This window comes from Clupea harengus, chromosome 5, assembly GCF_900700415.2.
Source record: "Clupea harengus chromosome 5, Ch_v2.0.2, whole genome shotgun sequence".
NCBI lineage: Eukaryota > Metazoa > Chordata > Actinopteri > Clupeiformes > Clupeidae > Clupea > Clupea harengus.
This window is the reverse complement of record NC_045156.1, coordinates 1,844,466-1,872,234: the sequence shown is the minus strand read 5'-3', so window position 1 is coordinate 1,872,234 and position 27,769 is coordinate 1,844,466. Positions and strand designations below refer to the sequence as shown.

Here is a 27,769-nt window from a genome sequence, read left to right as displayed (position 1 = left end):
GTGGGAAAGCTTTATACAGGGTTGAACTGTTGAATATATATAACTTGTTAGGCACACAAGATGATTCAAATCTGTCACACCAAGTAGGTGATATATGATTCGAGGGAATATGGAGAGACGAAGTAATTCTCTTGAAGAAATAGGGAAATGCCTTATCTATATGATGCCTAGCTTCTTGTAAGGTGGCTAGCCTAAGCAAATATAACAGACTACTTATCTGTTTAATTGTAGATAAATTGTGCATGAAATATGATTTTACTAGCAATATTAGCCTACAAATTAATATTTAAGCTTAAAGGAAAGCAGACTAAAGGCAACAAATTATTTGAATGCCCGCAGTGCCCTTATTTTTTTTTTTTTAAACAAAAAGAACCTCTCATAGGAAACTGAAAAAAATCTCACAAGGGTCTCTTGTCTCACACCCATATGAATCAGTGTGCTTTGAATCAGCTAAGGTTATGCTATCTCGCAAAAACTTCCGACGACCGCAGGTGCAATCCTCCGCCCCAATGCCCCATATAAGGAGCAAACACACATTCCATGAGGCGGGGTCGATGACGCCATAGTTCCTGAATGAGCTGTAGGGCTCGTGAACAGGGTGGAAAAGTTAGGAAGCGACTCAGTAGAGTTTCAACATCGGGAAGTCCGTCTCCGCTGAGGATTTAAACGTTACCAATATGGACTCCCGCCGTGTACAGTTTTTCACTTTGTTTGTTTTTGTATTTATTAACCAACTATTTATTGTAATTCAAGGAAAAGAGAGTAAGTACTATCTTATTTGGATTCATTTTTAATAGCAAATTCTGCGATTCTTTGTTAACGTCCGACATGGTTATATGAGCTGACCTGTTACGCTTAAGACCTATGCAATGTTAAGCTAGCCTTTTTTGTCTCTCACTCTTGATTGATTCAGTTGATGTAGTGTGTTATAATTACTAAAAGTAGGCTACGATGGTGTTGTTGGCTACAAACGGAATATTTTGTTTGATATGGACTGTGCTATGCTTCTAAAGACCTACATTATCAGTTTGTGTGTCTTTAATTTAAAAACGTAAACATTTCGTCACTGACTACAGTTTCGTTAAATGTAAATCAGATGTGCTAAATGATTGATGAAAAAAATGTTGTCATTGTCATTTAAAATGCCATACCATGGTGTATTTTTTAATACTGGGAAATATAAATATTCCTGAATATCACCTTATCACCAGATCTCAGCCTAGACTGAAGAATGTTGTTTTATGGCTTACCTTTGACATATGTGGTGTCTTTCAAAAACATCAGTGGTGTCTTTGAGATTATTAGACCCAGGTGGAAACATTATTGAATGTGTCATATATTTGACCAGATGTCATCACCCGTATTTGTGCAAAATTTAGCTTATGAAAAGACACCTCTGCGGAGAGATTTGAACAATTCAAACAATCATATCCATTTTTTCTTCTGGGAAGAAAAATTTGTCATGGCCATATTTTGCTGTTTTGTCCTTTTGATCTATATTTTGTGTTTTCTGTCTCCTTCAGATGTGCTGTTGGACATGAAGGCCTCAGGAGGGGATTTGGGCTGGCTGCCTTCACCCAGTGAGGAAGGGGTGAGTGTTCAAGGCCTTGGCCAAAACTCCAGACCACGTCCGATTGGATTTACCATCTTTCATTCTGGTTTTCAAGAAGTCACAGCCCTTCTCATAAGCCTTTACCTTCATTTGACTTTGTAATTGATATGGTATCGTGATGACAATGTAAACACAGTTTGGCTTTGAAAAAGGTCAAAATAAAAGTTCTAAAACAGTTCTAAGAGCTAGGGGGAAAAGAGGGTGTGAAGGGTGAGTCATGTGTTTTATTGTCCTTTTCTCTTTTGTAAAAAGGAAATGACACATAATACTAAAGAGCATATAGACCTCTGTCAGTGACAAAGAATGACTACATGATATGAGCGGTACTTTGACCCGTTGTGGTTGGGTGCCCTTTGACACCTCATATCCGCTTTAGCTATCTCAATAATAACACCCATATACCCCACTCTGCCTCTTTTTATCAGTAATATCGTGTCACCTCCTGTGTCTCTGTATCAGCACTGATAGCCCCTCTTGTGTCTGTCTATCCTCGGCAGTGGGAGATTATGCAGACAGTGATCAACAGCTCCCTGTTCTACACGTACAGCGTGTGTAATGTGGCCAACGACGGCGACCAGGACAACTGGCTGCGCACCACGTTCATCCAGCGCCGGCCGGACGTGTCACGAGTCTCCGTGGAGCTCCAGTTCGTTGTGCGCGACTGCGGCACGTTCGACGGCAACCTGCCCTCGTGCCGCGAGACGTTCGGCTTGTACCTGGCTGAGTCGGACGTGGACGTGGGCACCAGCTTCAGGAAGGCCAACTTCCGCAAGGTGGCCACTGTGGCGCCCGACGAGGTGACGGCGAACAAGGGCGGGGGGAAGGCCACACTGAGGGTGAACGTGGAGACCAAGACGGTGGGTCCGCTCTCCCTCCGCGGGTTCTACCTGGCCTTCCAGGACTCGGGGGCATGCGTCTCCCTCGTCTCCACGCGGGTCTTCTACACCATCTGCCCAGCTGTCACAAAGGGCCTGGCAGCGTTCCCAGAGAAGGTGGTGTCGGGCGCGCTCACAGAGGTGGAGGGCACCTGCGTGGAGAATGCAGTGATGGCTGCCCAGGTGCCCTCTCCTCGGATGTACTGCACCTCCGAGGGTGACTGGGTTGTGCCCGTGGGACAGTGCCAGTGTCGGGCCGGGTACCAGGCTGTTGGAGATTCCTGTAAAGGTAAGATCAGCTCCCATTCTTTTTTCTCTTTGAAAATTGTAAACCCAAATGTGACCCTTACATTTTTTTCTTTTGAATTTTTTTGTATTTATCTGTATTTTGGATGCTTTGGCTCAATTGAGTATTTAGGAAAGACAACGTTTCCTCAAGTGGTGTTTGTGTTGAAAGCTCTGCATTTTTTTAAATCAAGCGCTTGGACTTGTAAGTAGTGTGTCAATATATCATACATTAGAAAACACGTTTCTCTCATATTCCTTACATTATCTTAAATCCACCTACAGTGAAAAGTACCTTTTGTTTTTCCTTCTCTCTCTCTCTGTGTGTGGTGGTAATCCCCCTCTGTGGGGAGCCAGACTGAGAACCTCTGGATGTGAAACTGTGAGAAAGAATGACTTGAGTCTGATGGAATGCCAGTTATTTTCACACCCCGTCACCTGTCGGCTCAAGAGTTTCCGCTCTGTCTTTTGTCAGGGATATCAGGTTCAGGTGAGGGCTTAAGCCCCGGGGGGGGGGAGGGGTTCAGTTTTGTTCAGTTTTGTTGTGCCTTTGATCCAAGCTTTCTTCTCTTGTTTCCTTTCTGTACTGATGACTGTGAAAGTAGGCAGAGGGAGGAAGAAAGGGTGAGAGGGAAAGAGAGCCGGTGAAATAGCAGATGGTTAAAGCCTTGAAGAGGTCGCCACCAAAAATGCCAGGCACCAGGCACTCCCATTCCAGCAAAGCCACACTAATGCATTTCTAGAAGGCCATTGGTAGCATGTGTGGATATGGCTCGTATGCAGCCTCATTACATGGGATAGTATGAGTGGAATGACAGGGAGTGGGAACGTGAGAATGGGAGGTCAGGTCTGTAATCTTCTGGTGTAGTTTGAGGCTTTCTGCTGGGATATTTCTCTCTGTCTCACACACACACACACACACACACAGAAATACACACACACGCACACATACATCACACACAGGCTTTCATGACTAAGACAGCTGTCATGAGTCAGTGCGTGTTACCTTGACATTATCTTTGCTGTGTGTGTGTGTTGCCGGTTGCCATAGCTAAGAAACCACAGATTACAGGGAGACGGTGGACAGGAGACACCTGGTTTCCCAACCACTGACTCACGCATCCTGTAGGGAAACTGAGTTTCCTGGGCACTTGAGTTATGTTGTATGCTGCTGTATGTCTTGGCTCAGCCTCATGGTATGTTGGAGGTCCATATGCCTGGGCTGCATTCTGCCATAGATTAACCAGTGTTGAATGTCCCTTTGAACTGAATGCAGTGGTTTGGTTAGAGGATTATGCTTTTGTTTCTCCTTGCATAGAGACATGAGATGTGTGTCCTCATCCCACAGAGAAGAGTTAAACTAATTTATTTTAACAGGGCTTCATTGTCATATTTACCAATGAGTGTAAAATACCCCAGTCTTCGCACAAATATGTAAAATCATTGACCTGACAGAAATGTCTGTTAGAAAAAACACGCTCCGTGGGTATATTCTAGGATGTGTGAGAAGGAAGGGCAAGTCCTGGAATGTTTACCTCACTTAACTGTTGGAAGCAGATGAATTTCACACCTGAAACGGAAACTGGAGAGTGTCAGGAAGTTTGAAATAAAAAATAGGTGGATATGTTCCATCTCTGTTGATGCCAAGTGCCAAGAAGGCATGGCCTTCATTAGCTGAAATGAGCTCTCACAGGGGAACAACACACGTAGCTGCGCTGTTCTTCTCTGTCTAACACTGCGCTCAGGTCAGCTTCATTACTAAAGAGCAGCATTTGGTGACTGTGCTGACTTTCTGGTCTGCTCTGACCTTTGTTGTTCATCTGGTTTAACCAGAGGCTTTTCCCCCCAGATGACCTCTGATCTTTTGAATGTAAAGCCACCTGCCTGACTTAGCTGGCATCATTGTGAGTGGTTTGGCAGGAAGAGAAGAGGGGGGGCGGGGGCCCAGGATCTTTTCAGGACGGCATGATATATTGTGTATAGCTCCCTGGTGCCGTGTGTGATTTGCGTTTGGGGGTGTTGTTTATCTGGGCGTCTAATTAGCAGAACAATTTCAATGGCTACTGCTTTGATTATGTTTAATTTGCCCTGCCAACGAGTACAAATGCGGTGTCCGCTTGGATTTATTCTGAACTGTAGTGCAATGTGTGTCAGTGTGAGGTAGTGAGTGAGTGTGTGTGTGTGTGTGGGTGCGTGCGTGAGTATTGGCCAGTTCAGTGACCATAGCAGGCCATCTGCCACAGTAGAAGCCAATCAGTTCAGCTAATCTCCCTCCACACGCGAGTTTTCTCTGCTCTCCACTGGGGTGGAAAGAGACAGATTTGCTGTGAACTACACTATTACAAGTATTCCTTAAAATAGACATGGCCTCTCCCAAATGTGGGTCTGAATAGTGAGACAGGCTATTTTCCCACTCCCACACATTCCACCATGTCCCACCATGGCCTACCGTGTCTGTGTCCACCAACGCCAAATGTTCCTGGCTGAATATAGCCACTGTGTCCACAGCTGCCTATTAAGCATAGACAAGAGCCATCACCAGGAAACAGAAAAAAAAACTTGAACACTCTCTATATTGTGGCGTTGAGAAGTTGCTCAAGATCTTGTTGAGCTCATCCTCCTCCACATGTAATGCAGTAATTGTCATGTAATTGCCTGTTGTTCAGACACACCCGTTGGCCTAACTCAATTTTGATAACATTATTTTTAAATGTTCAATGCCAACGTGTGTGATGTCAATAAGACTGGCCACCCACTCACAGTACGCAACTTTTAAACTACTTACATCTTGCACTCATTTTCAGTAGATAGAACCGATCCTTTTCATTATGTCGCCTCATCTGGGTATCACCAATAAAAATGTTCTCATTTAATGCACAGCTGGAGAACCTACCATAAAAATGGCAGACTTAATTGGCAGTATCTACACAGTAGTGCTAACGAGACTGTACTGTGTGTGTTTGAAGGGTGTGTTTGAGAGTTTGAGAAGCCTTGGAATTTTTGTTTGTGCTGAATCCATGTTTGCCCAGTTTCCGAGCCCTTTGTCTGCGCTAAGAGGGGCCTGAGTAGTTCTCTTGTCTTATTTGCGCAAGCTCGCAGATACCCCCGCGGAAAAACAAAAACAAATCTCCATCTCCGGGGAGAGTTTCTGTCACCAGGCCGTGAGACCCCCCCCCCACCTCTCTATCTCTGTCTCTCCCACCCACTGCTCTCCCACCCAACCCGAGACCCTTCCCCCCACCTCCTGCTCTGTCCCGCCGTTGGGGAGAGACTCAATGTGTCCCAATACCATACAGATGGGTTTTCTTTTTTTTTGCCACTTTGGTGGGGGAGTTGGGGAGTTTCCAACAACCCATTTTCAATGGTGGTCCACCCACCTTTATTGTGGAGTAATCACATTGGACATGATCAAAAGCCATTTTTCTCCTTTTCCCATCAACATTCTTTCCACTTCCTCGCCGGACCTCATCACCTCTTTGCCACCCCCTCCCTCTCATGTCCAGTCCTTGTTGGCGAAAGATTGTTGCCTTTTCTCACCCTGTCCTCCTCTGCTCCTCTCTCCTCTTGCTCCAACTTTGTTCTCGTCTGTCAGCATAGGAAGGAAGGGGGAAGGCAGGAAGGTCAAACAGACTTGCGGTTCCTACTTCCTGTTTTGTCCGTTCCCCTGCAGGCCTGGGCTTGCCCCATGCTGTTTGTCTTGTATGTCTTTTATAATAGAGAGAGGAAGGCCAGGGTAATGATATGTTTATGCAGGACACGTATGTGTTGTTTTACCAACTGAATCCCATGGAGAAATATCTTCCATCAGTGGAGGCCTGTCTCAGTGTGTGAGGACCTAGGAGATGTTGTCTCTCAGTGTGGAACTGTTCATGTTTGGAGGGGAGATTTATTCATGTTCCCTCTGGTTAGAACACTTTTAGAGAAGTTTTCATTTTAGTTTCTCAGTTGAGTATCTTTGGTGTTAAGTTTGTTAATCAAGAATAATTGAGCAAAGTAAATAATTATAGGTAAAATGAATAAGTGATTTTGAATAATTTTTCTCCTCTAAAGTATCAGTTTGTTATACAGCTCAGAATGACTCAATTCCAGACTTAATTCTTTCTTGGTTGCTCACTGCCCAGTTGTCCTAGCCCTCTGAATTACTTCCTTGAAGAGTCACTGACACGCCTTTCCCTGCGCATTCCTTTTTTACAGTATGTGAGTCCGGATTCTTCAAGACCGTTGTCTCCAACGCGCCCTGCGAACCTTGTCCGGCCAACACCCAGCCCTCCAAGCCTGGCGCCCTCTTGTGTCAGTGTCTGGAAGGATTTTTCCGCTCCCCCACAGACCTGCTGTCCTCACCCTGCTCCGGTGAGTACCTAACCTGCTGTCTGTTTATACAACTCCATGGTTGTCCTATTTTCTGATGTGATGTGTTAGAACTGGACCAAGAAGTGAAATATTCATTGGTATTCCATTTAATGAAGCGAAGCAAAAGTACACAAAGGACTGTTTTATTTAAGGCACATTGTTCGATGGTTGCAAATTGTGTCTAATATTTTCTCTGTATTCCTCCTCAACTCCAACAGCCCCTCCCAGTTCTCCTCGTGATATGGTTGCCACATCACTGTCTTCCAGTCACCTTCAGCTGACCTGGCGCCCCCCTCTGGACATGGGCGGACGCAGCGACATCACCTACAGCGTGTCCTGCGAGCACTGCGAGGGCGCCATGTGCGCACCGTGCGGCGAGCGGGTGCACTTCGAGCCGCCGGCCACCGCCCTGCGCGACACCATCGTGACCGTCAGCGGCCTGGAGACGCAGCTCAACTACACGTTTACTGTGGAGGTGCACAACGGTGTGTCCCGTTACAACCTCCAGAGGGCCACCAGCAGCATCACCACCGTGATGCACAACACAGGTGAGGCCTCAACACACAAGCACCCTCTCGCTTTTCAATTGTCCAACTTTAAAAAAAAAAAAAAGAGTCACTATTTACTTACATTAAATAGCAGAAATAGTGCATTAATGGTGGGGTCAGTGAATGTATTCAGTAAAGTGTTTATTTTTGGTGTACCACTGTAGCACTATGGCCACGCAATTTAAATTTATACTAGCTTTATGTTTAGTAGCTTGATTTGTTTCTCACCTTCTGCCTTTCCTGAACTCCCTCAGATCCTCCAATGGTGACGTCCATTCGCCTGGACGATTATAGCCCCACCAGCCTGTCTTTGTCCTGGACCCTGGACCGCAGGGTGAATCCCCAGTCAACCCATCGCTACGAACTCATGTACCGCAAGAAGGTGAGAACAGGTTACGCAGTCCCTCGTTAAACATCTCTGTTCTCTTATGAACATCTGTGTAGCTTCGCCCCTGTAACTGTGCCACTAGATGCACTAGAGACTCTGGTCTCTACTCAGATGTCTCTCAGTCCTTTATGCTTAGCACTTCCTCACGAGTTCATGTGTGTTTGCAGGAGGAGAACAGTGAGCAGGAGTTCACCACTTACACAGTGCTGGTTTTGGAGAGGAACTCAGTCCAGCTCAATGACCTCACCCCTGGCTCCAAGTATGTGTTCCGTGTTCAGACACTGACACAGGAAGGCCACCCAAGCAGCACCAGCATGGAGTATGTGTATGAGACCCTTCCCATCGGTAAGTGGATATTCATGCATCTCTGAGTTTAACACTGTTTTAAAGTTGTTGGTGTAGAAGGGGGGAGAGACTGAGACTGAGAATTGTAACCATGTCAGATTTCAAAAGGCCCCCTTAGAGCTTGAATTAGTTGAATGGCTTACTGGACAACTGCCAATGGCTGACTACATTTCAGTGTTTTAATGTGTGTTGTGAATTTTGTTGTTTGTCTTACAGCGGAGTACCAGGCCCAGAGCAGCTCAATGATCGTTATGGGAGCTGTAGTCGGTGGGGCAGTCATGCTGGTCATCGTTGTGGCCGTGTTACTGATGCATAAAAGGTAATGAAAGGTTTTGTGATTCCCACTGGCATTTTTAGTTTGGACTTGGAACACATTTGATATTCCCATAATCAAGAGCTCGTCTGACTTAACTGATAATCCTCTCTGTACAGAAGACAGAATTTACGTTCAAGACAGAGACATGGGGACAACTATTTCAGCTGTGCAGGTAAGAAGAAAAAACACTCTTTGACATTTGTCATAGTTGGACTCACTTATTTATTTTTGTCCGTCCAATTTGGAGATCATTGGAATTTGTTCAGTGTTTTGAAATGTTATAGTTTCAGCATGTTGAGCAATCCAATGACATTTCCTCACCTGTTTGGTCTGTAGAGAAACTTCACACCCTTAAGACATATGTGGACCCCCACACTTATGAGGACCCCAGCACAGCTGTGCTCAAATTCACCAGTGAGCTTCACCCCGGCCTCATTACCAAGCAGAAGGTCATCGGCGTAGGTAAGCAGAATACAAAGTATTTTCAGGTTTTTGTGTGGAAGACTCCAGTTGGTAGCCAGCTCAATCTGTCATCTCGATACAGGTGTTTTAATCCCTGACGTTGGCTTTTTGTGCACAGGCGAGTTTGGCGAGGTGATCCGTGGCATTCTGAAGAAGCCGGGGCGCAGCGATGTGGCTGTGGCCATAAAGACGCTGAAGCCTGGCTACATGGAGAAGCAGAGGCAGGACTTCCTGAGCGAGGCCAGCATCATGGGCCAGTTCGACCACCAGAACATCATCCATCTGGAGGGAGTCGTCACCAAGTGTAAGGCACCATTACCTCATGTTACATTTGTGTGAGATTTAGTGGAAGGGTAGGAAGCATACCCACTTTCCAGGCTGTACTTAATTTGGGGATTTGGGGAATCTGATTATCACTATAGTGATCTGAAGATTAATATATTTATATTGGAATCTTTTCAGTCAAACCTGCCATGATCATTACGGAATACATGGAGAATGGAGCTCTGGACATCTATCTGAGGGTATGTATTCATACTTATGTGTTGTTTATTTCATGCATATAATATTATATCACGTGTATGAACGACCCCCTCACATCACTCTCATTGCTTCTTAGGACCATGATGGCGAGCTGTCTTCCTACCAGCTTGTGGGCATGCTCAGTGGCATCGCAACGGGCATGAAGTACCTCTCCGACATGAACTACGTCCACCGCGATCTGGCTGCCCGTAACGTGCTGGTGAACAGCAATCTGGAGTGTAAAGTGTCTGATTTTGGCCTGTCACGCGTGCTGGAGGATTACCCCGAAGGCACCTACACCACCACGGTATGTGGCACGGCAGCAACATGGCATAGATATGGTGCATGCCTCAGAACATGAAAACATAGGAGAAGAAAACTGTGAATCTGTGTGGGCCTCGAGTGCTGAGACAAAATAGTCTTTTATAGGTTGGCCTTTTAAGATACAGCCTTTATAGGTCCTGTGGGGACTCGAAACACACTTTATTAGCAGTAATGGAGATACATGTTTTTGGTCTTGCATCAGCACCAAACGTTTATTGGATGTCTGCCTCTGGGGCAGCATCCTTTATTGTTGAGGCTCATAGACGCTGACCTCTCTGCTCTGTTTGTCTCTCTCTCTTCCTCAGGGAGGAAAAATCCCCATTCGCTGGACAGCCCCTGAAGCCATAGCGTACAGGCAGTTCACCTCGGCCAGTGACGTCTGGAGCTTCGGCATCGTGATGTGGGAGGTCATGGCCTATGGAGAGAGGCCCTACTGGGACATGACCAATCATGAGGTAAATATCACACCAGCACTGGGTGTAATTAAATAGATAGTTTAATGGGTCTTGTGCTGTTGATGTTGGTTTTACGTGTGTGTGTATAATGAGGAAACCACAAACTGTGGTGAAAACAGCAGTCATCTGTAAAGGTTTTATAGCAAAACGGGTGCTTTGCATGAAAGCCTTGAATGCCTTTGAACTCTCGACCAGATGTTTCCATTAGTTCCATCACAAATGGTTTTGCTCTGTGGGTTAGCACAGTGATGGAAGCAACAAGACAGGGCACTCTTGGGATGTGTCGGAGCTACACTGACTCCTGTCCTCTTGCTTGTCTCAGGTGATGAAGGCCATTAACGAGGCGTTCCGCCTGCCCGCACCCATGGACTGCCCCTCCGCGGTGTACCAGCTGATGCTCCAGTGCTGGCTCCACGACCGCTCCAAACGCCCGCGCTTTGTGGACATCGTCAACGTGCTGGAAAAACTGATGACGAACCCCGAGTCCCTTAAAACCATTGCCAACTTTGATCCACGGTGAGTCACATTAATATAGAATAGCAATTGTAGGGCAAAACCCATGAATAAATTCACGTCAAAGTTCACAACGGCATTAAACCTGACACAAAGATATTGTCTGTAATAGAGCCTGCCACTCTCAGACAGTATTGCCTTTACCTCTATTGTTAATGGTGAATTTCACACCATTTGCACTTAAAGCCAGAACAGTTCACTGTTAAAATAGTTAAAACAATACATTGAGCTGTTAATAGCTTAATATGTGAAACAGGTGGTTGTACTTACGCCTTATCTTGCAAGATTAGGAGGGCTGACTTATTGTTATCATTTTCATTGTTATCAGACACATGCCACACATCCTTTAGCTATTGTTTGTGACTGGTTATATCCATGTAGGAACTTCACTTAAAAGGCCACTTCTCATCTTATCTCTCAGGGTGTCAATCCGCTTGCCGAGCACAAGTGGAGCTGGTGGCGCCCCCTTTAGGTCAGTGGAGGAATGGCTGGAATCCATGAAGCTGTCTCAGTACAATGAGCTGTTTGCTCGCGCCGGCATCACGACCATGGAGCAGGTGTTGCACCTAAAGTCAGAGTAAGTAATACATCAACAGAGAGACATGCCCAGACATATCCCCCCCACACTCACAAAGACCTGGCATCCCCTTTCAAATCACTCCTCTTGTATCTTTGCATTACTATTGCACATACATATTGCTAAGGAAAAAGTGTCAGCCAAATGAATACATGAGTAAATGTATTTGTATCTCTGCATTCTAATGTAAATGTAAATATTTCCTCTATGTAAATGTTTTGTCCTCAAATCTCCTCTGGCCTCTCTCTCCCTCAGGGACGTCAGGAACATCGGGGTGCAGTTGGCAGGCCATCAGAAGAAGATTGTCTACAGCGTTCTGGGACTGCGGGACCAGTGTTGCACTCTGGACGTGTTCGCAGTCTGATATCTCTGTCATACGTCCCGGCGCTGCCAGGAAGTAGGCTGTCAACACGGTCCTGCAGGGCCCACCTGACACGGCCAGTTAGCCCAGACAGGCTGTACCTTCAGGTGGACCGCAGGAGATTTCAGGAACGTTACATGTGAAAGACATTTTCTATTAACCCTCGACATTTTTTTTGTACATATACTGTAATAACATTTTTATACTGAATATTTTTGTAACACTGTTGTTTGTTGTCTATTGTTATTATCGTTGTTGTGTTATTGTTATGAGAACATTTTGTAACGACCAGACCATTAAGTGTCTTAAAAGAGGACCAGAAATGAAACTGGAAAAGGGTAGTAGAAGTCTCCTTTTGTGAAAGACTTTATATTCGTGGTCTTGGTTGGTATACCATTGGCGAGCTTGAGATTACCTTTGTTTTATGATGTCAAAAAAAGATGTCCAACTGGACGAGAGTTGTCAAGGTTTGAGTAAACTTTGAGTAAACATAACTGATCAATACATGAGTACTTAAGAGCGGTCAACAGTCCAGTGATGGTGTCATGATTAGATTTATTTGCAGTAATAATTCTTGACCAATGTTGTAGTGTGGACAGCCCACTAAGTGCTCAATGTGAAGAGACCTTCCTTGATTACAATCACTCTTCAAAGCTGACATTCCTCTCTTTTCACAAGGCTTCAACTTAAGTCTTACCTGGAGTGGTCTCCCTGTTTGTTGCTATTTTATGCTGTAGCCATGAAGCCATTTTGTGTCTGTTCAAAGGCAGATTTTGTTCAGTCGCATAGGTGGAGAGCATGAAGTGGAATGATAAGTGAGTAGGCAATGATGGGTGAATGGTGGACTGCCCACTCTTGGTTAACGTGAGACTGATGAACCACTAGAAAGGACATAGGGACAACAGTATGTTAACCACTTTAAAAAAACTCTGTTTTGAGATGTGAAGTTTTACGTTACTGGACATCATATTAGGCCGACCACTCCTGAACCACTGGGAAGCATGCTTCCACATGCGTTCCCATTTGTCTTAATGCTGCTTGTTTACACAATTATTTAATATTTATTTTATGTTTTATTTATTTATTTCTTGTATATTAAAATGCAATATTTGTAATTGTTGTATTGTTATGATGGATAATAAATAAATCTTTCAGTCTTTACACGATTCTGTTCTTTTAAAAGTGCACACACAGACACACACACACAGTGTATCAAATGTATTCTCACAACCAACCACAAAACTCGTTTTCAACAGAAAGAAACAAAGGAAATAGGAGGAAATCATTTGAGAAAACAAAAAAGGAAAACAAATATACAGTGCCCTCCACAATTATTGGCACCCTTAGTGAATATGTTCTTTTACTCAAAATATTCAGAAAAATCTTACCTTTTCATTGAGGTAAAATTATTGAAAGACATTTTTTTTTTTACTTTAATGTTTTGTGCAGCCTCCCTTAGCCAAGATAACAGCTCTGAGTCTTCTCCAATAATGCATGATGAGGTTGGTGACATATGGCACGTGATCTGAGACCATTCCTACATACAGTATCTCTTCAGATCTTTCAGATTCTGAGGTCAACGCTTGTAGACTCAGCTTCAGGTCATCCCACAGATTTTTCTATGGGGTTTAGGTTCGAGGGACTGTGATGGCCATGGCACAACCTTTATTCTGCGGTCGGTGAACCATTTTTGTGTTGATTTTGAGGTGTGCTTCGGATCATTGTCCTGCTGGAAGGTCCAACCACGGCCCATTTTAGGCTTACTGGAGGGGGCTGTTAGGTTTTCATTTAATATCTGCTGGTATTTGATGGAGTCCATGATACCATGTATCCTAACAATATGTTCAGGGCCTTTGGAAGAAAAACAGCCCCACAACATGAAAGATCCACCACCATTCTTCACAGTGGGTATGAGGTGCTTTTCTGTATGGCTATCTTTCTGTCTACGCCAAACCCACCTTTGATGTTTGTTGCCAAAAAGCTTTATTTTGGTCTCATCTGACCATATAACTCGGTCCCATTGAAAGTCTGACTTACATTTGGCAAACTGTAGGTGCTTTAGTTTGTTGTTGATTGACAGCAGAGGCTTTTTTCTGGCAACCCTCAAAAACAACTTGTGGTGATGTAGGTGGCGTCTGATGGTAGTTTTTGGAGACTTTCTGACCCCAAGACTCAACTAACCTCTGCAATTCTCCGGCTGTCTTCCTTGGAGATTCTTTTGCCAGTCGAACCATCCTCCTCACGGTGCGTGGGGTCAATGTACACACACGTCCTCTTCCAGGCTGATTCTTAACATCTCCTGTCGCTTTAAACTTCTTAATTATTTCCATGATAGTGGAAATGGGTATTTTCAACTGTTTAGAGATTTTCTTGTGTCCATCTCATGATTTGTGCAGCTCAACAACTTTTCGTCGCACATCGTTACTGTGTTCTTGGGTCTTTCCCATAGTGATGAATGACTAATGGAATTTGGCCTGTGTTACCTCATATTTGTACGCCAGTGGAACAGGAAGTCATTGTTGACCTCTTAAGAGTTCCTAATCAAACAGGTGAACTTAAAAATGTAAAACATGACTTGAAATATACTTCAGTTAGTTTGTAATTCTAAGACTTTTTTAGGGTTGCCAATAATTGTGGCACACATGTTTTGGGGGAAAATATTTATTTAATGTCAACAGTTTTTTTTTCTTTCAATGATTTTACTTCAATGAAAAGGTAAGATTTTTGTGAATATTTTGAGTGAAAGACCAAGAGGATAAACAGCAAAGACATATTTTTTGCATAGCCTGTTTTGCTCATATTCACGAAGGGTGCCAATCATTGTGAAGGGCACTGTACCTAGTCTGTTGAGTATACATGTAGAGATATACGCCTACACATACATGGAACTAAACCAGATGTAAAAAAAATTATAAAAATAAATAAAAGCAAGGAGCCCTCAGAGGTTAATTAAGTTAACACTCAGAAATTAAATCATAGTCAAAAACACTTTTGGTCACATCATTACAGTAGAAGTGGAACTATGAACCAGAATCCCATGCCAGTCAGAGTGCAAGCTGACTACCCATGCTTGTAGAGCATGACTAGCAATATGTTAGGAGAAACAGTAGTGATAGGAGAGGATGTATAGTAAACCGGAGTACTATTACAGCACAGTCACAGTGGTTATATAACAAGCAAGGAAACACATTAAACCCACATGCTCTTACTGTCATTCATCAAAGAGATGGGGAAGAGGGGCATTGGAAAGGTTACTTGTGGAGACTTGGAAAAAACAAAGGAAACTCTTCAGTGAGTGGTGGTACTATGTAAAAAGGTCCTTCACTGTAGGGCTGTGTATCTGTATCTGAGTCCATAGTCTATTTGCCAGTGAGGAATGTTGAGTATACCAAAGTTTTATGGTAGAAATTATAGATAGATATATAGATAAAGGCTCATGCGTGCCTCTCTACAGTCATAAGGACTGGCATTATAAACATCTCACTGTGAGCAGTAATCTTTGAAAACCAGCGGAGGGCAGTAACACCATGAGAACAAACCATTGACTGTTTGGAACAAACCATTTCCGATTACGTCAAATCCAATATGGCGGCGATCTAGAGTATCCACGCTGGTTTGTTGATCATTCGATTTCAAACATTACAGAGGATTGATTACGTCTGTTTTCAGCAAAATGTCACGAATTATTGTGAAGAACCTCCCAAATGGGGTAAGTGTCTAACGCCTTCAAGAAAACACATACAAATATCAATAATTGAATAGCCACTTCATAACGTGGCTCACCAACCTCACCTCACCAACCAACACATCGGTACCTCGGTTGGTGCCATCCAGAAAGCTAGTTTTAATGCAAGAAAATTTAAAATTAAGCATAAATGTAGCTAGCTAAACATTCTTAATTAACAAATGCTGAAACCGCTGGTAGTTGTCCTGTTAAAAGCAATCATTCCACAATCGACATCATTCTTAGCTTCAGCTGATAGCCTCCAGGATAGCTTAATTGTCATCGTCGCTCGTTGACATTTGTACTGGTTATATCTCACAGATGAAGGAGGAGCGGTTCCGTACGATGTTCGCTGACTTTGGAACATTGACGGACTGTGGGTTGAAGTTCACCAAAGACGGGAAGTTTCGCAAGTTCGGTTTCGTGGGTTTCAAGTCGGAAGAGGATGCAGAAAAGGCTCTGAAGCATTTCAACAAGAGCTTTGTTGACACGTCAAAAGTGACGGTAAATATTGACCTTCGGTGAAAGCTGATCTAGCTTACGTGTGAAGTACCTTAAATTGAAACAACGCCTAGCATTCTTTGTGTTTATATATTTGTGTGGTGGGATAGGTTGAATTTTGCAAAGCTTTTGGAGATCCCAATAAAGACCGTTCTTGGAGTAAGCACACTCGCCAGCCTTCAGCAGAGAAAGCCAAGGCAGAGGAGAAACAAAAAGATGATAAAGCAAAGAAGGTGAGGAGAAGTATTGCTCACACTCCTTCACAGTAGAAGTCATATTGTTTATTTTCTTCCAGGCAAGCTGTTATCATTGTCCCTGTTATTTATTTTATTCCTTGTAATTCTTCATAGGAAAAGAAAAAGGAGGTGACCACTTTTCTTGGAGATGTAAGTCAATCTGTTTGTAAAACAATCATGGCTGTTTGTAAAACAAACAATTCTTTTTACGCATACCGGTACATTTTTTTGTGACAATTTTTGCATTCGCTCTGCACGCAGCTCCAGAAAGACCAAGGCTTCCAGGAATTCCTTTCATTGCATCAGAACCGCACGCAGGTACCCACATGGGTCAACGATGCCATGGAGAAACCTGCTGTCACTGGAAAAGCAAAGGGGGTTGGGAAAAAAGAAACAAAGAAGTCGAAGTCGGCAGCCACAGACGACTACTTAAACTTTGACTCCGATGAGTCTGACGAGATGGACAATGAAGAGGAGGATGGTGAGGAGGAGGAGGATGAGGAGGAAAAGAAGGATGAAGATATGGAACCGGAGAGTGGAGGTTAGCCTGTTTCTCAGTAATGGAATAGCACTTTATTATGAAGGAAACAAATCTTCCCTGAAACTTCCTGCTATATGTACGTGAACTTTTTGTGCTTATTTCCAGGTGCACCCAAAGAGGCACTCAAGACAGGCCTATCTGATATGGACTACCTGCGCTCTAAGGTGGTGACAAAATCTGAAATTGAGGATGAAGCTGATGATGAAGATGAAAATACAAAAGAGATGGTCAAGGAGGAGGAGGGGAGTGGCGATGAAGACGACAACGATGATGGTGATGATGAGGAGAAGGACCACACCTTTGTCCGTCAGAATGACAGTGCTTATGAGAGTGGGGAGATGGACAGTGATAAGAAAGATCTAAGACTTCAGGTTGGTGTGATCGTTTGCATGCCCTTAGTTTAGGCTTGACCATACATGGGGTAGAATTTCATGTGAACTGGAAATAATGGGGAGGTTTGCTAGTCATCTTTTGAAGGTTTGAGGTTTGAAATTTTGAATCGTATTGCGGTGTACATGGGTAGAAATCAACAGATGCATTTAGCATCGGATTTTGATGGACCTTTTCATTGCATCATCATGGGTTTATGATATTAACCTCTTTATGGAAATATGCCTGTGGAATCCTTGAAGGAGTCACTAAATCACTTTTATTCTCTGCCTTACAGATGCAGTCTACCACTGATTTCACAATTAAGCTTCGTGGAGTTCCATACAACGTTACAGAGGTAAGTTAGTGGTACTTGTACGCAGTTACATGTTCCTTGTGTGTTTATAAATAGAAACAAACGTATCGGTTTATGTAGCCATCTAACCATGCATTCAAATATGTGTACTTTCTCTCCGTTAGCAACAAATCCGTGAGTTTATGACGCCTTTGAAGCCCGTGGCCATACGCATTGGAAAGAACCCAGAGGGACGTAACTCTGGTATGAGCCGCCATTCTATTCCACACTCTCTTCCTACACAAGCCTACGCGGTAATCATGATATGAGTTTTTAAGCCTCACGATTTTTGGTGTGTTCCTCATCCATATTATCCCTGTTCAGGCTATGTGTATGTAGATCTGCGTTCTGAGGACGAGATAGAGCGGGCTCTCCGGATGAACAAAGACTATATGGGTAAGTGTCCTGTGTCTGGCAGGCATACTCAGAGACTTGGGGGGTCTAAAGTGAAATAACTGAATTTATAGGAGACAGAACTCAGTATCACTATATTGTGTTAACATGTCTGTTTATATTAGTGTTTTGTAAGGTCTCATTCACAGTGTTGTGCTGCATACACTGCATGGCTTAATGAAATGGTGCTCAGCAGTCTTATTTGTTTCTGTTTTGCGGGCCACAGGGGGGCGCTATGTGGAGGTGTTTCGAGTGAAGAAATACATCAAGAGAGAGGGGAGGGAGAATGCTTGGCAGGAGCGGAACTTTGAGAGGCAGCTGAAGGATGACGAGGAAGAGGAGGATGTGGCAGAATCAGGGCGACTCTTCGTCAGGAACCTGCCCTACACCTGCACTGAGGAGGAGCTGACAGAACTGTTCAACAAAGATGGTGTGCTAATTAAACACAGACATGCACAGTGACACACCCACACATGCATACACATACACACAAATAGGGGACATTATGGTTGGTTGGTTAGTTAGTTAGTTAGATAGATAGATATACAGGCAGACAATGCATGTTTGGTGTTGAAATGAAACACTGTTGGCTTTGAAGTTGTGCTTTAAAGATGCAATATTTCAAGAAATGGCTCTTTCCTTTTCAAATGAGATATCTTGTCGCTGATAAATGTGTTTTGTGCCTCTTTGAAGGTCCCCTCGCTGAAGTGAACTTCCCCATTGACAGCCTGACTAAGAAGCCCAAGGGCTTTGCCTTCATCTCCTATATGATCCCAGAGAACGCTGTGGCAGCGCTGGCCAAACTTGACGGACACATCTTTCAAGTATGTCAAAGTGTGGTGGCGTGATTTGTCCTGGTGATCCTTGTGAACTGGAGACAAGTTGATTTTGAATAGCGTGTCTTGCCTCAAGTCTATGCTGGTCTCCTAATGCGTACACCTCTGTCTTAATAAGGGCCATTCGCTACACATCTATGCTGGTCTCCTAATGTGTGTACCTCTGTCTTCATAAGGGCCGTATGCTACACATCCTCCCCTCGCGACTGAAGAAAGAGAAGGCTGATGAAGGCCCCAACGCTTCGGGCTCCTCATCCTACAAACGACAGAAGGATGCCAAGGACAAGGCGGCCAGTAGCAGGTGTGCTTCTCCCACTCCCTCCAGCACCCCCCTCCCTTTCTCCTCCCCCAACAGAGCTGCTGTCCTTGGTACTGCCACCAATGATGAACTACATTTAGCATTCCAAAAGGAAGTGAAACAAACACCCAACCTGACCTGAGGCTCAAGCGCTGGCGACTTGGTCTCCTTAAGACGTGCTTTGCAACCTTTGATGTTTTTCTCAGACAGACTTCCTAATTGCCTAAAAAAAAGAACACAGTATTTTATTTACAGGTCTTTAGTTCTAGTGTTCCTCAGCATACTATCTCCATGGGTTGTCAGGCCTCATACAAACGGCCATTCTTCACTCTCTGCAGCCAGCTGCCCTGACCCGCGGTGTTGTTTTGGAGAGTAAACAGAATTGCTTTGCCAAGCTAATTTCTCCGTCTGGCCTCCTCATAACCAATCTTGGGGTTCTCTTGCATGGACGAGGCCCGAGAGACCAGACACACTGAAAATATTTCTGGCCACTGGAAAACAAACAAACAAACAAACAAACACACCAAGTAAACAAAAACAGCATTTCTCAGATGATGCTCAAGATTGTGTCTGGTGAAACCGCTCACCCAACTCATTCCTGATCTGTCTCCATATTTCTCTCTCCCCCTCGGCCAGCTCTCATAACTGGAACGCTCTTTTCCTGGGCACCAGCGCCGTGGCAGATGCGATCGCAGAGAAGTACAACACCACCAAAAGCAAAGTGCTGGATCATGTGAGGAACTGCACCATGCACACACTCAGATCACATTATCACCACACACACACACACACACACACACACACACTTCTTATTATAACCATAGCTCCAGGGTGGAGGGTGTATATTGTATAGGAGCACTGCTCTAGTGTACAGTGGGGCCCCCGTATAATAAGTCCTACTGCGAATAGGCGAAACCACGGATAGTAGCGAACACCATATATAAAATGTTTTTCGGGTTCATTCATACCTATGATAAAGTTTACAAAGTAAAATTACACACAACAAGACAGCAACACCAATAACTAATAATGAAACAGTTATAACTATATGCTATGATAAAATGCATGTGGATGTGGTCTCTCGGGAATGAACAGGATTCTGACTAACAGCAGACGATCTTGTAAAACAGAAACACATCTTGTACACATCATTTTTACCTTTTCCCTTCCTTACGTCCTTCCTTCATTGTGTTGCGTCTTAACCCCTACCTTTGATAGAACATGAAGGAAACGCTGTGAATGGGGAAAAAAAACCTCACTTGATATTCACTTGTTATTTGACACTTGATTTAGACTTGATATTCACACCACGAAAAAATCTCGGATTTGACATTTTGTTCTTTTTGGTACCTGTGATCTGTTTTATTGACTGAAAGAGCCCGAGATGTATTTGATCAGACATCATGATTTTGTGTAACATGGGTTTTTGGCTGAGGTAATGATGACCTGTGTCTGTCTGTCTGTCTGTCTGTCTGTCCACACTAAAGGAGTCATCAGGCAGCCTTGCCGTAAGGATGGCCTTGGGTGAGACCCAGATTGTCCAGGAGACGCGGCAGTTCCTGCTGGAGAATGGCGTGAGCCTGGACGCCTTCAGTCAGGTACACACGAACAAGGGCAACAATGCTTCATGCACACTTCAACACACTCGACAGAAATATGTTTGTGGCCTGGCAGTATTTTTAGTCAAAGTATTGTATTTAAAGTGTTTTTCAAATTTCAGTGATCTCACTAAAAGTGAACGTAAGAGCTGTAGCTTTCCTCTCGTGATGATGGTAATAGCAGATGTCAACCTCTGCGGTGCTCCTCTCCCCCTACTTATTTGTGTGTGTGTGTGTGTGTGTGTGTGTGTGGTCCTTCTGCAGGCGTCTGGAGCACGCAGTAACTCGGTTATCCTTGTGAAGAACCTTCCGTCTGGGGTGGAGGGGTCTGAGCTAGAGGCCCTGTTCTCTCCTTTTGGCTCCCTGGGAAGGGTCCTGCTTCCCTCCTCTGGTCTGACGGCCATCATTGAGTTCCTGGAGCCCACCGAGGCCAAGAAGGCCTTCACCAGACTGGCCTACAGCAAGGTGAGCATGTGTGTGTTTGAGTGGGTGTGTCAGAATGAGGCCGTGATGAAATACACCTCCAAAAGTAACATCTCTAACTAGACCTCCCTAGTTTGTTTCATCAAGTTCCAGAGGGTATTTGGTTTAAACTGAATTTGGGCTTTACAGAGTAACACATATCTCTCTCTCTCTCTCTCTCTCTCTCTCTCTCTCTCTCTCTCTCTCTTTCTCTCTCTCTCTCTCTCCCTCTCTCTCTCTCTCTCCCTCCCACTCTCTCTCTCTATAGTTCCAGCATGTTCCACTGTATCTGGAGTGGGCGCCCACAGCCGTCTTCACAACCCCGGCGCAGGCCAGGACAAAGAAAGCTCCAGCAGGTACACTCCAAGGCCTCCGCGTTCCTTTTCTCTCCCCACATACCTGCCTCACCGGTGGCTGTTGAAACAGGGAGACAGGCAGTTGGCCCAAGGCAGTGTAGGGGAATGGATTTTTAATGTTAAAAGATAGAAAAAGAATGAAAGAAATGGATAGATAAATAAATAACTAAAATCAAATAAATGAAGTCATGACGGTCTCTTCCCGGTCCAGTCCCATTGGTCTTCTCTCTCTCTCGCTCTCCCTCTCTCTCTCTCTCTCTCTCTCTCTCTCTCTCTCTCTCTCTGTGCTCCCACCTGATTCGTCAGCACTATATCTCTTCTGCTTGGCACTGGAGTGACACTCCTCCATAGATATGCCCCTCTCTCACTCCTTTCATCTGCCTCTCTTCTTCTCCTCAGATGTTCAGTCCCCAGCCAAATCCTCTGCGCCTGAGCAGAGTGCTGAGAAAAAGGGGTCTGGGAATGAAGAAAAGGAGGAGGAAGAAGAAGAAGAGGAGGAGGAGGAGGAGGAGAGCATCCCAGGTGCCACGCTCTTCATCAAGAACCTCAACTTCAGCACAACGGAGGAGGCCCTACGGCAGGTGAGGAGCACACTGCGCACTGGCTCTGATTTGTGGTCATTATGAATGCCAGAACATGTCTTCTGAACACTTCTGCTTCCCTCTTTCCCCTACAGACGTTCACCAAATGTGGAGAGGTAAAAAGCTGTACTATCTCCAAGAAGAAAGATAAGACAGGTAAGTCATATTTTCCCTCCTTGGTTCTACCGTGTCCTGTCCTTTTTAAAAAAAACTTTTACCTTTTTAAATCTGGAAGAGAATAATATCTTGCCTGCTGAACAGAAGTGTTTCTGCTCAAGGACTTAATGGTTTTAGCCCTCTCCACTGTCTCAATCAAAATGGCTCAGCCGACTGCTCTCTTGTCAGGTAAACTGTTATCGATGGGCTACGGCTTTGTGGAGTATCGTAAGCCGGAGGCTGCTCAGAAAGCCATGAGACAACTGCAGGTACGATATCGTTTTACCAAAGGAAGCAGCATTAAAATGAACTTCAAAATGTTGTGTTTAATGTTGGCAGAGAACTTGCCAATCAAAGCAGTTACATTTCGAGTATAAAGCTAGGCCTATTGATAGAGACGTTTCTATGCACTTCTCAGACACACGTTTATGTTAATCTTTTATACATTTAATGTTTTTTTTATTGTAATTTGTATCAGATTTCAATTGATATAGTAACAACATTTAGCTGTGTAATATTATTCCTTGTGTGACTGAATAATGCTTCCTTCCATTTTAATAACTTCTCTTCCTCTTCTCTCTTGGTTGGTTTTTCTTGTCCCTCCTTTCTCTGTCCTTCAGCACTGCAAAATGGATGAGCACCAGCTTGAGCTGAAGGTGTCGGAGAGAGCCACCAAGTAAGTCCATTCTCACAGCTCCCTGACCGACTGCTTGACCCTTCCCTGACCAGGTGTTTCTAAGGCCACTGAAGCATATTGTGATTGTCCATGCAAGACAAAGCTCCCCCATCTGAAGTAACCGATACCTTCAGGTGGCCACACTTATGCAAATAAATGAACCTAGTCTCACAAAAAGTTAGCTCAACTCTCTGCCCCTAACATCAAAAACTTCTAGGCGCCTAGGCAAAAATGTCAATCAAACTCCATGAAAATTTCAGTGTCAAACTGAGATATTATTTAACTGAACAATGGATTTGAAGTAGATGAGTGCTATAATTCATGAACAACTGGCAGTAGAGCTTTCAGGCAAGCTTCAGTTGAAGCAGACCATTTTGCATGAATAACAGTAATAATAGGTAATAATGAGACTGGGCCATTAGACACATATTGTATAGCGTTACTTTCATACCCACTCTCGGCTCATGCACTTGCTGAAGTTCACCTGGTGCGGGGAGCATAAACCTTTCACATATTAAGTGTACCTCCTACTTTTATTCGCTGAAATATGAACCACAAGATTTTACAGCACCATAAGCTGCACTTGTCTCTTTCTGTATGGTGTTTTCAAGTGAGCTAAGTCGAAGCTTTCTCTCCTTTAGATCAGGTGCTGTGAGCTCTCGGAAAAAGCAGAGCACCAAAAAGCAAACCACCTCCAAAATCCTGGTGCGCAACATCCCCTTCCAGGCAACAGTGAGGGAGCTGCGGGAGCTGTTCTGGTAAGGGCAACATTTACAAGAGTCTAGTGTCTGTCTTTAGCCTCTAAATGTTTCAGCGTATCAGGTTAGTATGCACACATAGTGTACTAGGCCTGTTTGAATACAGCCCTCTTTACCGCTGTCCCATGCCTTCAGCTTCCACATATTAGTCATGGACTTCTGCCCCTAGTTTGACAGAGTAGCTCTTCTCAGATTGGGTGAAACTGTTGAAGGTTGCGCACGCTTGCTTGAGAGAGGCTCTAATGTGTACGTCTCCCCGCGCTAGCACGTTTGGCGAGCTGAAGACCGTCCGCTTGCCCAAGAAGGCCAGCGGCACTGGATCCCACCGTGGCTTTGGCTTCGTGGACTTCATCACCAAACAGGACGCCAAAGTGAGCACACGCGGCCAGCTTCCGCCGACTCCCCATCCGTCTACATGTCTGCCATAACTAACACCCATCCGTCTACATGTCTAACACCCATCCGTCTACATGTCTGCCATAACTAACACCCATCCGTCTACATGTCTGCCATAACTAACACCCATCCGTCTACATGTCTGCCATAACTAACACCCATCCGTCTACATGTCTGCCATAACTAACACCCATCCGTCTACATGTCTGCCATAACTAACACCCATCCGTCTACATGTCTGCCATAACTAACACCCATCCGTCTACATGTCTGTCATAACTAACACCCATCCGTCTACATGTCTGCCATAACTAACACCCATCCGTCTACATGTCTGCCATAACTAACACCCATCCGTCTACATGTCTGCCATAACTAACACCCATCCGTCTACATGTCTGCCATAACTAACACCCATCCGTCTACATGTCTGCCATAACTAACACCCATCCGTCTACATGTCTGCCATAACTAACACCCATCCGTCTACATGTCTGCCATAACTAACACCCATCCGTCTACATGTCTGCCATAACTAACACCCATCCGTCTACATGTCTGCCATAACTAACACCCATCCGTCTACATGTCTGCCATAACTAACACCCATCCGTCTACATGTCTGCCATAACTAACACCCATCCGTCTACATGTCTGCCATAACTAGAAACTACCCATCCGTCTACATGTCTGCCATAACTAGAAACTACCCATCCGTCTACATGTCTGCCATAACTAGAAACTACCCATCCGTCTACATGTCTGCCATAACTATAAACTACCCATCCGTCTACATGTCTGCCATAACTAACACCCATCCGTCTACATGTCTGCCATAACTAACACCCATCCGTCTACATGTCTGCCATAACTAACACCCATCCGTCTACATGTCTGCCATAACTAACACCCATCCGTCTACATGTCTGCCATAACTAACACCCATCCGTCTACATGTCTGCCATAACTAACACCCATCCGTCTACATGTCTGCCATAACTAACACCCATCCGTCTACATGTCTGCCATAACTATAAACTACCCATCCGTCTACATGTCTGCCATAACTATAAACTACCCATCCGTCTACATGTCTGCCATAACTATAAACTACCCATCCGTCTACATGTCTGCCATAACTATAAACTACCCATCCGTCTACATGTCTGCCATAACTATAAACTACCCATCCGTCTACATGTCTGCCATAACTAACACCCATCCGTCTACATGTCTGCCATAACTAACACCCATCCGTCTACATGTCTGCCATAACTAACACCCATCCGTCTACATGTCTGCCATAACTAACACCCATCCGTCTACATGTCTGCCATAACTAACACCCATCCGTCTACATGTCTGCCATAACTAACACCCATCCGTCTACATGTCTGCCATAACTAACACCCATCCGTCTACATGTCTGCCATAACTAACACCCATCCGTCTACATGTCTGCCATAACTAACACCCATCCGTCTACATGTCTGCCATAACTATAAACTACCCATCCGTCTACATGTCTGCCATAACTATAAACTACCCATCCGTCTACATGTCTGCCATAACTATAAACTACCCATCCGTCTACATGTCTGCCATAACTATAAACTACCCATCCGTCTACATGTCTGCCATAACTATAAACTACCCATCCGTCTACATGTCTGCCATAACTAACACCCATCCGTCTACATGTCTGCCATAACTAACACCCATCCGTCTACATGTCTGCCATAACTAACACCCATCCGTCTACATGTCTGCCATAACTAACACCCATCCGTCTACATGTCTGCCATAACTAACACCCATCCGTCTACATGTCTGCCATAACTAACACCCATCCGTCTACATGTCTGCCATAACTAGAAACTACCCATCCGTCTACATGTCTGCCATAACTAGAAACTACCCATCCGTCTACATGTCTGCCATAACTATAAACTACCCATCCGTCTACATGTCTGCCATAACTAACACCCATCCGTCTACATGTCTGCCATAACTAACACCCATCCGTCTACATGTCTGCCATAACTAACACCCATCCGTCTACATGTCTGCCATAACTAGAAACTACCCATCCGTCTACATGTCTGCCATAACTAACACCCATCCGTCTACATGTCTGCCATAACTATCAACTGTAGGATTGTTCCGTTCTCCATTTCTTTGTCTCTATCTCACACAAACATACCCCCCCCCCCTCTCTCTCTCTCTCTCGCTCTGCTTCCTTCTCTGTCTCTCCCTCCATCCCTTTTTTTCCCCTCTCCCTCTGTCAGAAAGCATTCATGGCCCTGTGCCACAGCACCCATCTGTACGGCAGACGTCTGGTGCTGGAGTGGGCCGACTCTGATGACACCGTAGACACCCTACGCAGGAAGACGGCACAGCACTTCCACGGTAACCCCCCCCCCCCCCCCCCACAATTCCCATAATGCTCTGCCTGCTGTTTTCTGTTCTTTCTTCTGTGGTGGGCCCTCAGCCCAGGCCCTGGTAGTTAACTGTGTGTTGTGTCCCGCTGTGTGTTCCTCCCTCAGACGCCCCGAAGAAGAGGAAGCAGTCAGAGGTGATGGAGGGTATAATGGAGAAGATGGAAGCAGGAGGAGAGGAGGAGGAGGACGATTGAGAGACCGAGAGAGAGAGAGAGAGAGAGGGGTGACGATCAGGACTGAGCAACAGGAGCCTGTATGGCCCCGGTGGTGACTAGAAGACTGGTGTCCACAGTGGTGTCCACAGGTGCTCTTGTTGGTCCATCTATGAGGTTTGGAGAGGCGGCCATTTTCTTTTCACTTCGAACTGTCAACGAGGGACTTGGACAGGGGTGGCCCCAAAGTCTGGGACAGGATGGACACTCTCTATGGGGTCTCCCTTGCTGAAAGACCAGATCATCATCATCATCATCAAACTAAGAGGAAGGGTGGGCCTGTGAGAACATGGCTAATGAGAGACTGATGAAGGGCACAAGTTTAGCTCGACAAGAATGTTTGTGCTTTGGGCTGGATATAATGCATCCCATTAGTTGATCCTCTTAGGTAAGGATTCCGATCATACACCTAATGCATTTTGTGGACATTTGATATGGGAAGCTTTTCATATTTTTTATGGCACAGCTTATTAAAATGTATATTGTTTAATGTAAACCTAAAGAAATGGTTTGGATAAGATCAGGTTTTCCTTGGGTTGATATCTCTTTGTGAATTAAAGATGTTTTAATGCTCTTTGTTCATGTCTCACATGGCTCTCTGATGGTGGCTTCAAACTTCAAAGTGAATCTGTCATCAGTTCAGTCTCCTTAGACATAAGTTGAGGAAAATAATAGAATGTTTTAGAAGTTCCACTTGATGGAATTCTCAAGTGAGCTCATTCACCCCATCTAGTGGGATGACAGATTACTGCAACGGCAATCCCTGCACACGAAGGCCCTTGGTTCACAAAAGGTTTCTGGTTGCTGGTAAAAATGGGCAGAATTATATTTTGCTCATGTAGGACACAAAGTATCCTGATGTATTTGAAATATTGTGTCTGTGTCTGCGTCTGTTGGGGATGGGGGCTTGACCTTAAGTTAATCCCCTTGGAATGAAAGGCACCTCT

General features: G+C 44.7%; 2 protein-coding genes across 2 annotated transcripts; both read left to right on the top strand.

Annotated features, from left to right (window-relative positions):
• The first annotated feature begins 593 nt into the window (after positions 1–593).
• epha2a (eph receptor A2 a) lies at positions 594–13,092 on the top strand. The gene is made up of 17 exons (XM_012838625.3): positions 594–762; positions 1,524–1,591; positions 2,110–2,776; positions 6,967–7,122; positions 7,341–7,670; positions 7,925–8,052; positions 8,226–8,403; positions 8,620–8,722; positions 8,836–8,891; positions 9,056–9,181; positions 9,300–9,485; positions 9,644–9,705; positions 9,801–10,010; positions 10,333–10,482; positions 10,805–10,998; positions 11,417–11,572; positions 11,828–13,092. The coding sequence occupies exons 1-17, from the start codon at positions 678–680 to the stop codon at positions 11,934–11,936; spliced, it is 2,964 nt and encodes a 987-aa protein (XP_012694079.2). The 5' UTR covers positions 594–677; the 3' UTR covers positions 11,937–13,092.
• Positions 13,093–15,486: 2,394 nt separating this feature from the next.
• Positions 15,487–27,342, top strand: rbm19 (RNA binding motif protein 19). The gene is made up of 24 exons (XM_012838652.3): positions 15,487–15,642; positions 15,979–16,161; positions 16,269–16,391; positions 16,509–16,544; positions 16,656–16,935; positions 17,041–17,306; positions 17,603–17,662; positions 17,785–17,863; positions 17,984–18,055; positions 18,279–18,482; positions 18,746–18,876; positions 19,065–19,189; positions 19,823–19,919; positions 20,674–20,784; positions 21,049–21,249; positions 21,515–21,602; positions 22,002–22,183; positions 22,279–22,339; positions 22,529–22,608; positions 22,960–23,015; positions 23,657–23,773; positions 24,039–24,144; positions 26,458–26,578; positions 26,716–27,342. Exons 1-24 carry the CDS (start codon positions 15,607–15,609, stop codon positions 26,802–26,804), a joined length of 2,904 nt encoding a protein of 967 aa, XP_012694106.2. The 5' UTR covers positions 15,487–15,606; the 3' UTR covers positions 26,805–27,342.
• Positions 27,343–27,769: the final 427 nt, after the last annotated feature.

Coding starts and splice junctions, on each gene's coding strand:
- epha2a (XM_012838625.3), top strand. CDS start 678: ATGGACTCCCGCCGTGTACAGTTTTTCACTTTGTTTGTTTTTGTATTT. Junction 7,123..7,340: donor GCTGTCCTCACCCTGCTCCG/GTGAGTACCTAA, acceptor CAACTCCAACAG/CCCCTCCCAGTTCTCCTCGT. Junction 9,182..9,299: donor GCAGAAGGTCATCGGCGTAG/GTAAGCAGAATA, acceptor TTTTGTGCACAG/GCGAGTTTGGCGAGGTGATC.
- rbm19 (XM_012838652.3), top strand. CDS start 15,607: ATGTCACGAATTATTGTGAAGAACCTCCCAAATGGG. Junction 15,643..15,978: donor TGAAGAACCTCCCAAATGGG/GTAAGTGTCTAA, acceptor TATATCTCACAG/ATGAAGGAGGAGCGGTTCCG. Junction 24,145..26,457: donor TCACCAAACAGGACGCCAAA/GTGAGCACACGC, acceptor TCCCTCTGTCAG/AAAGCATTCATGGCCCTGTG.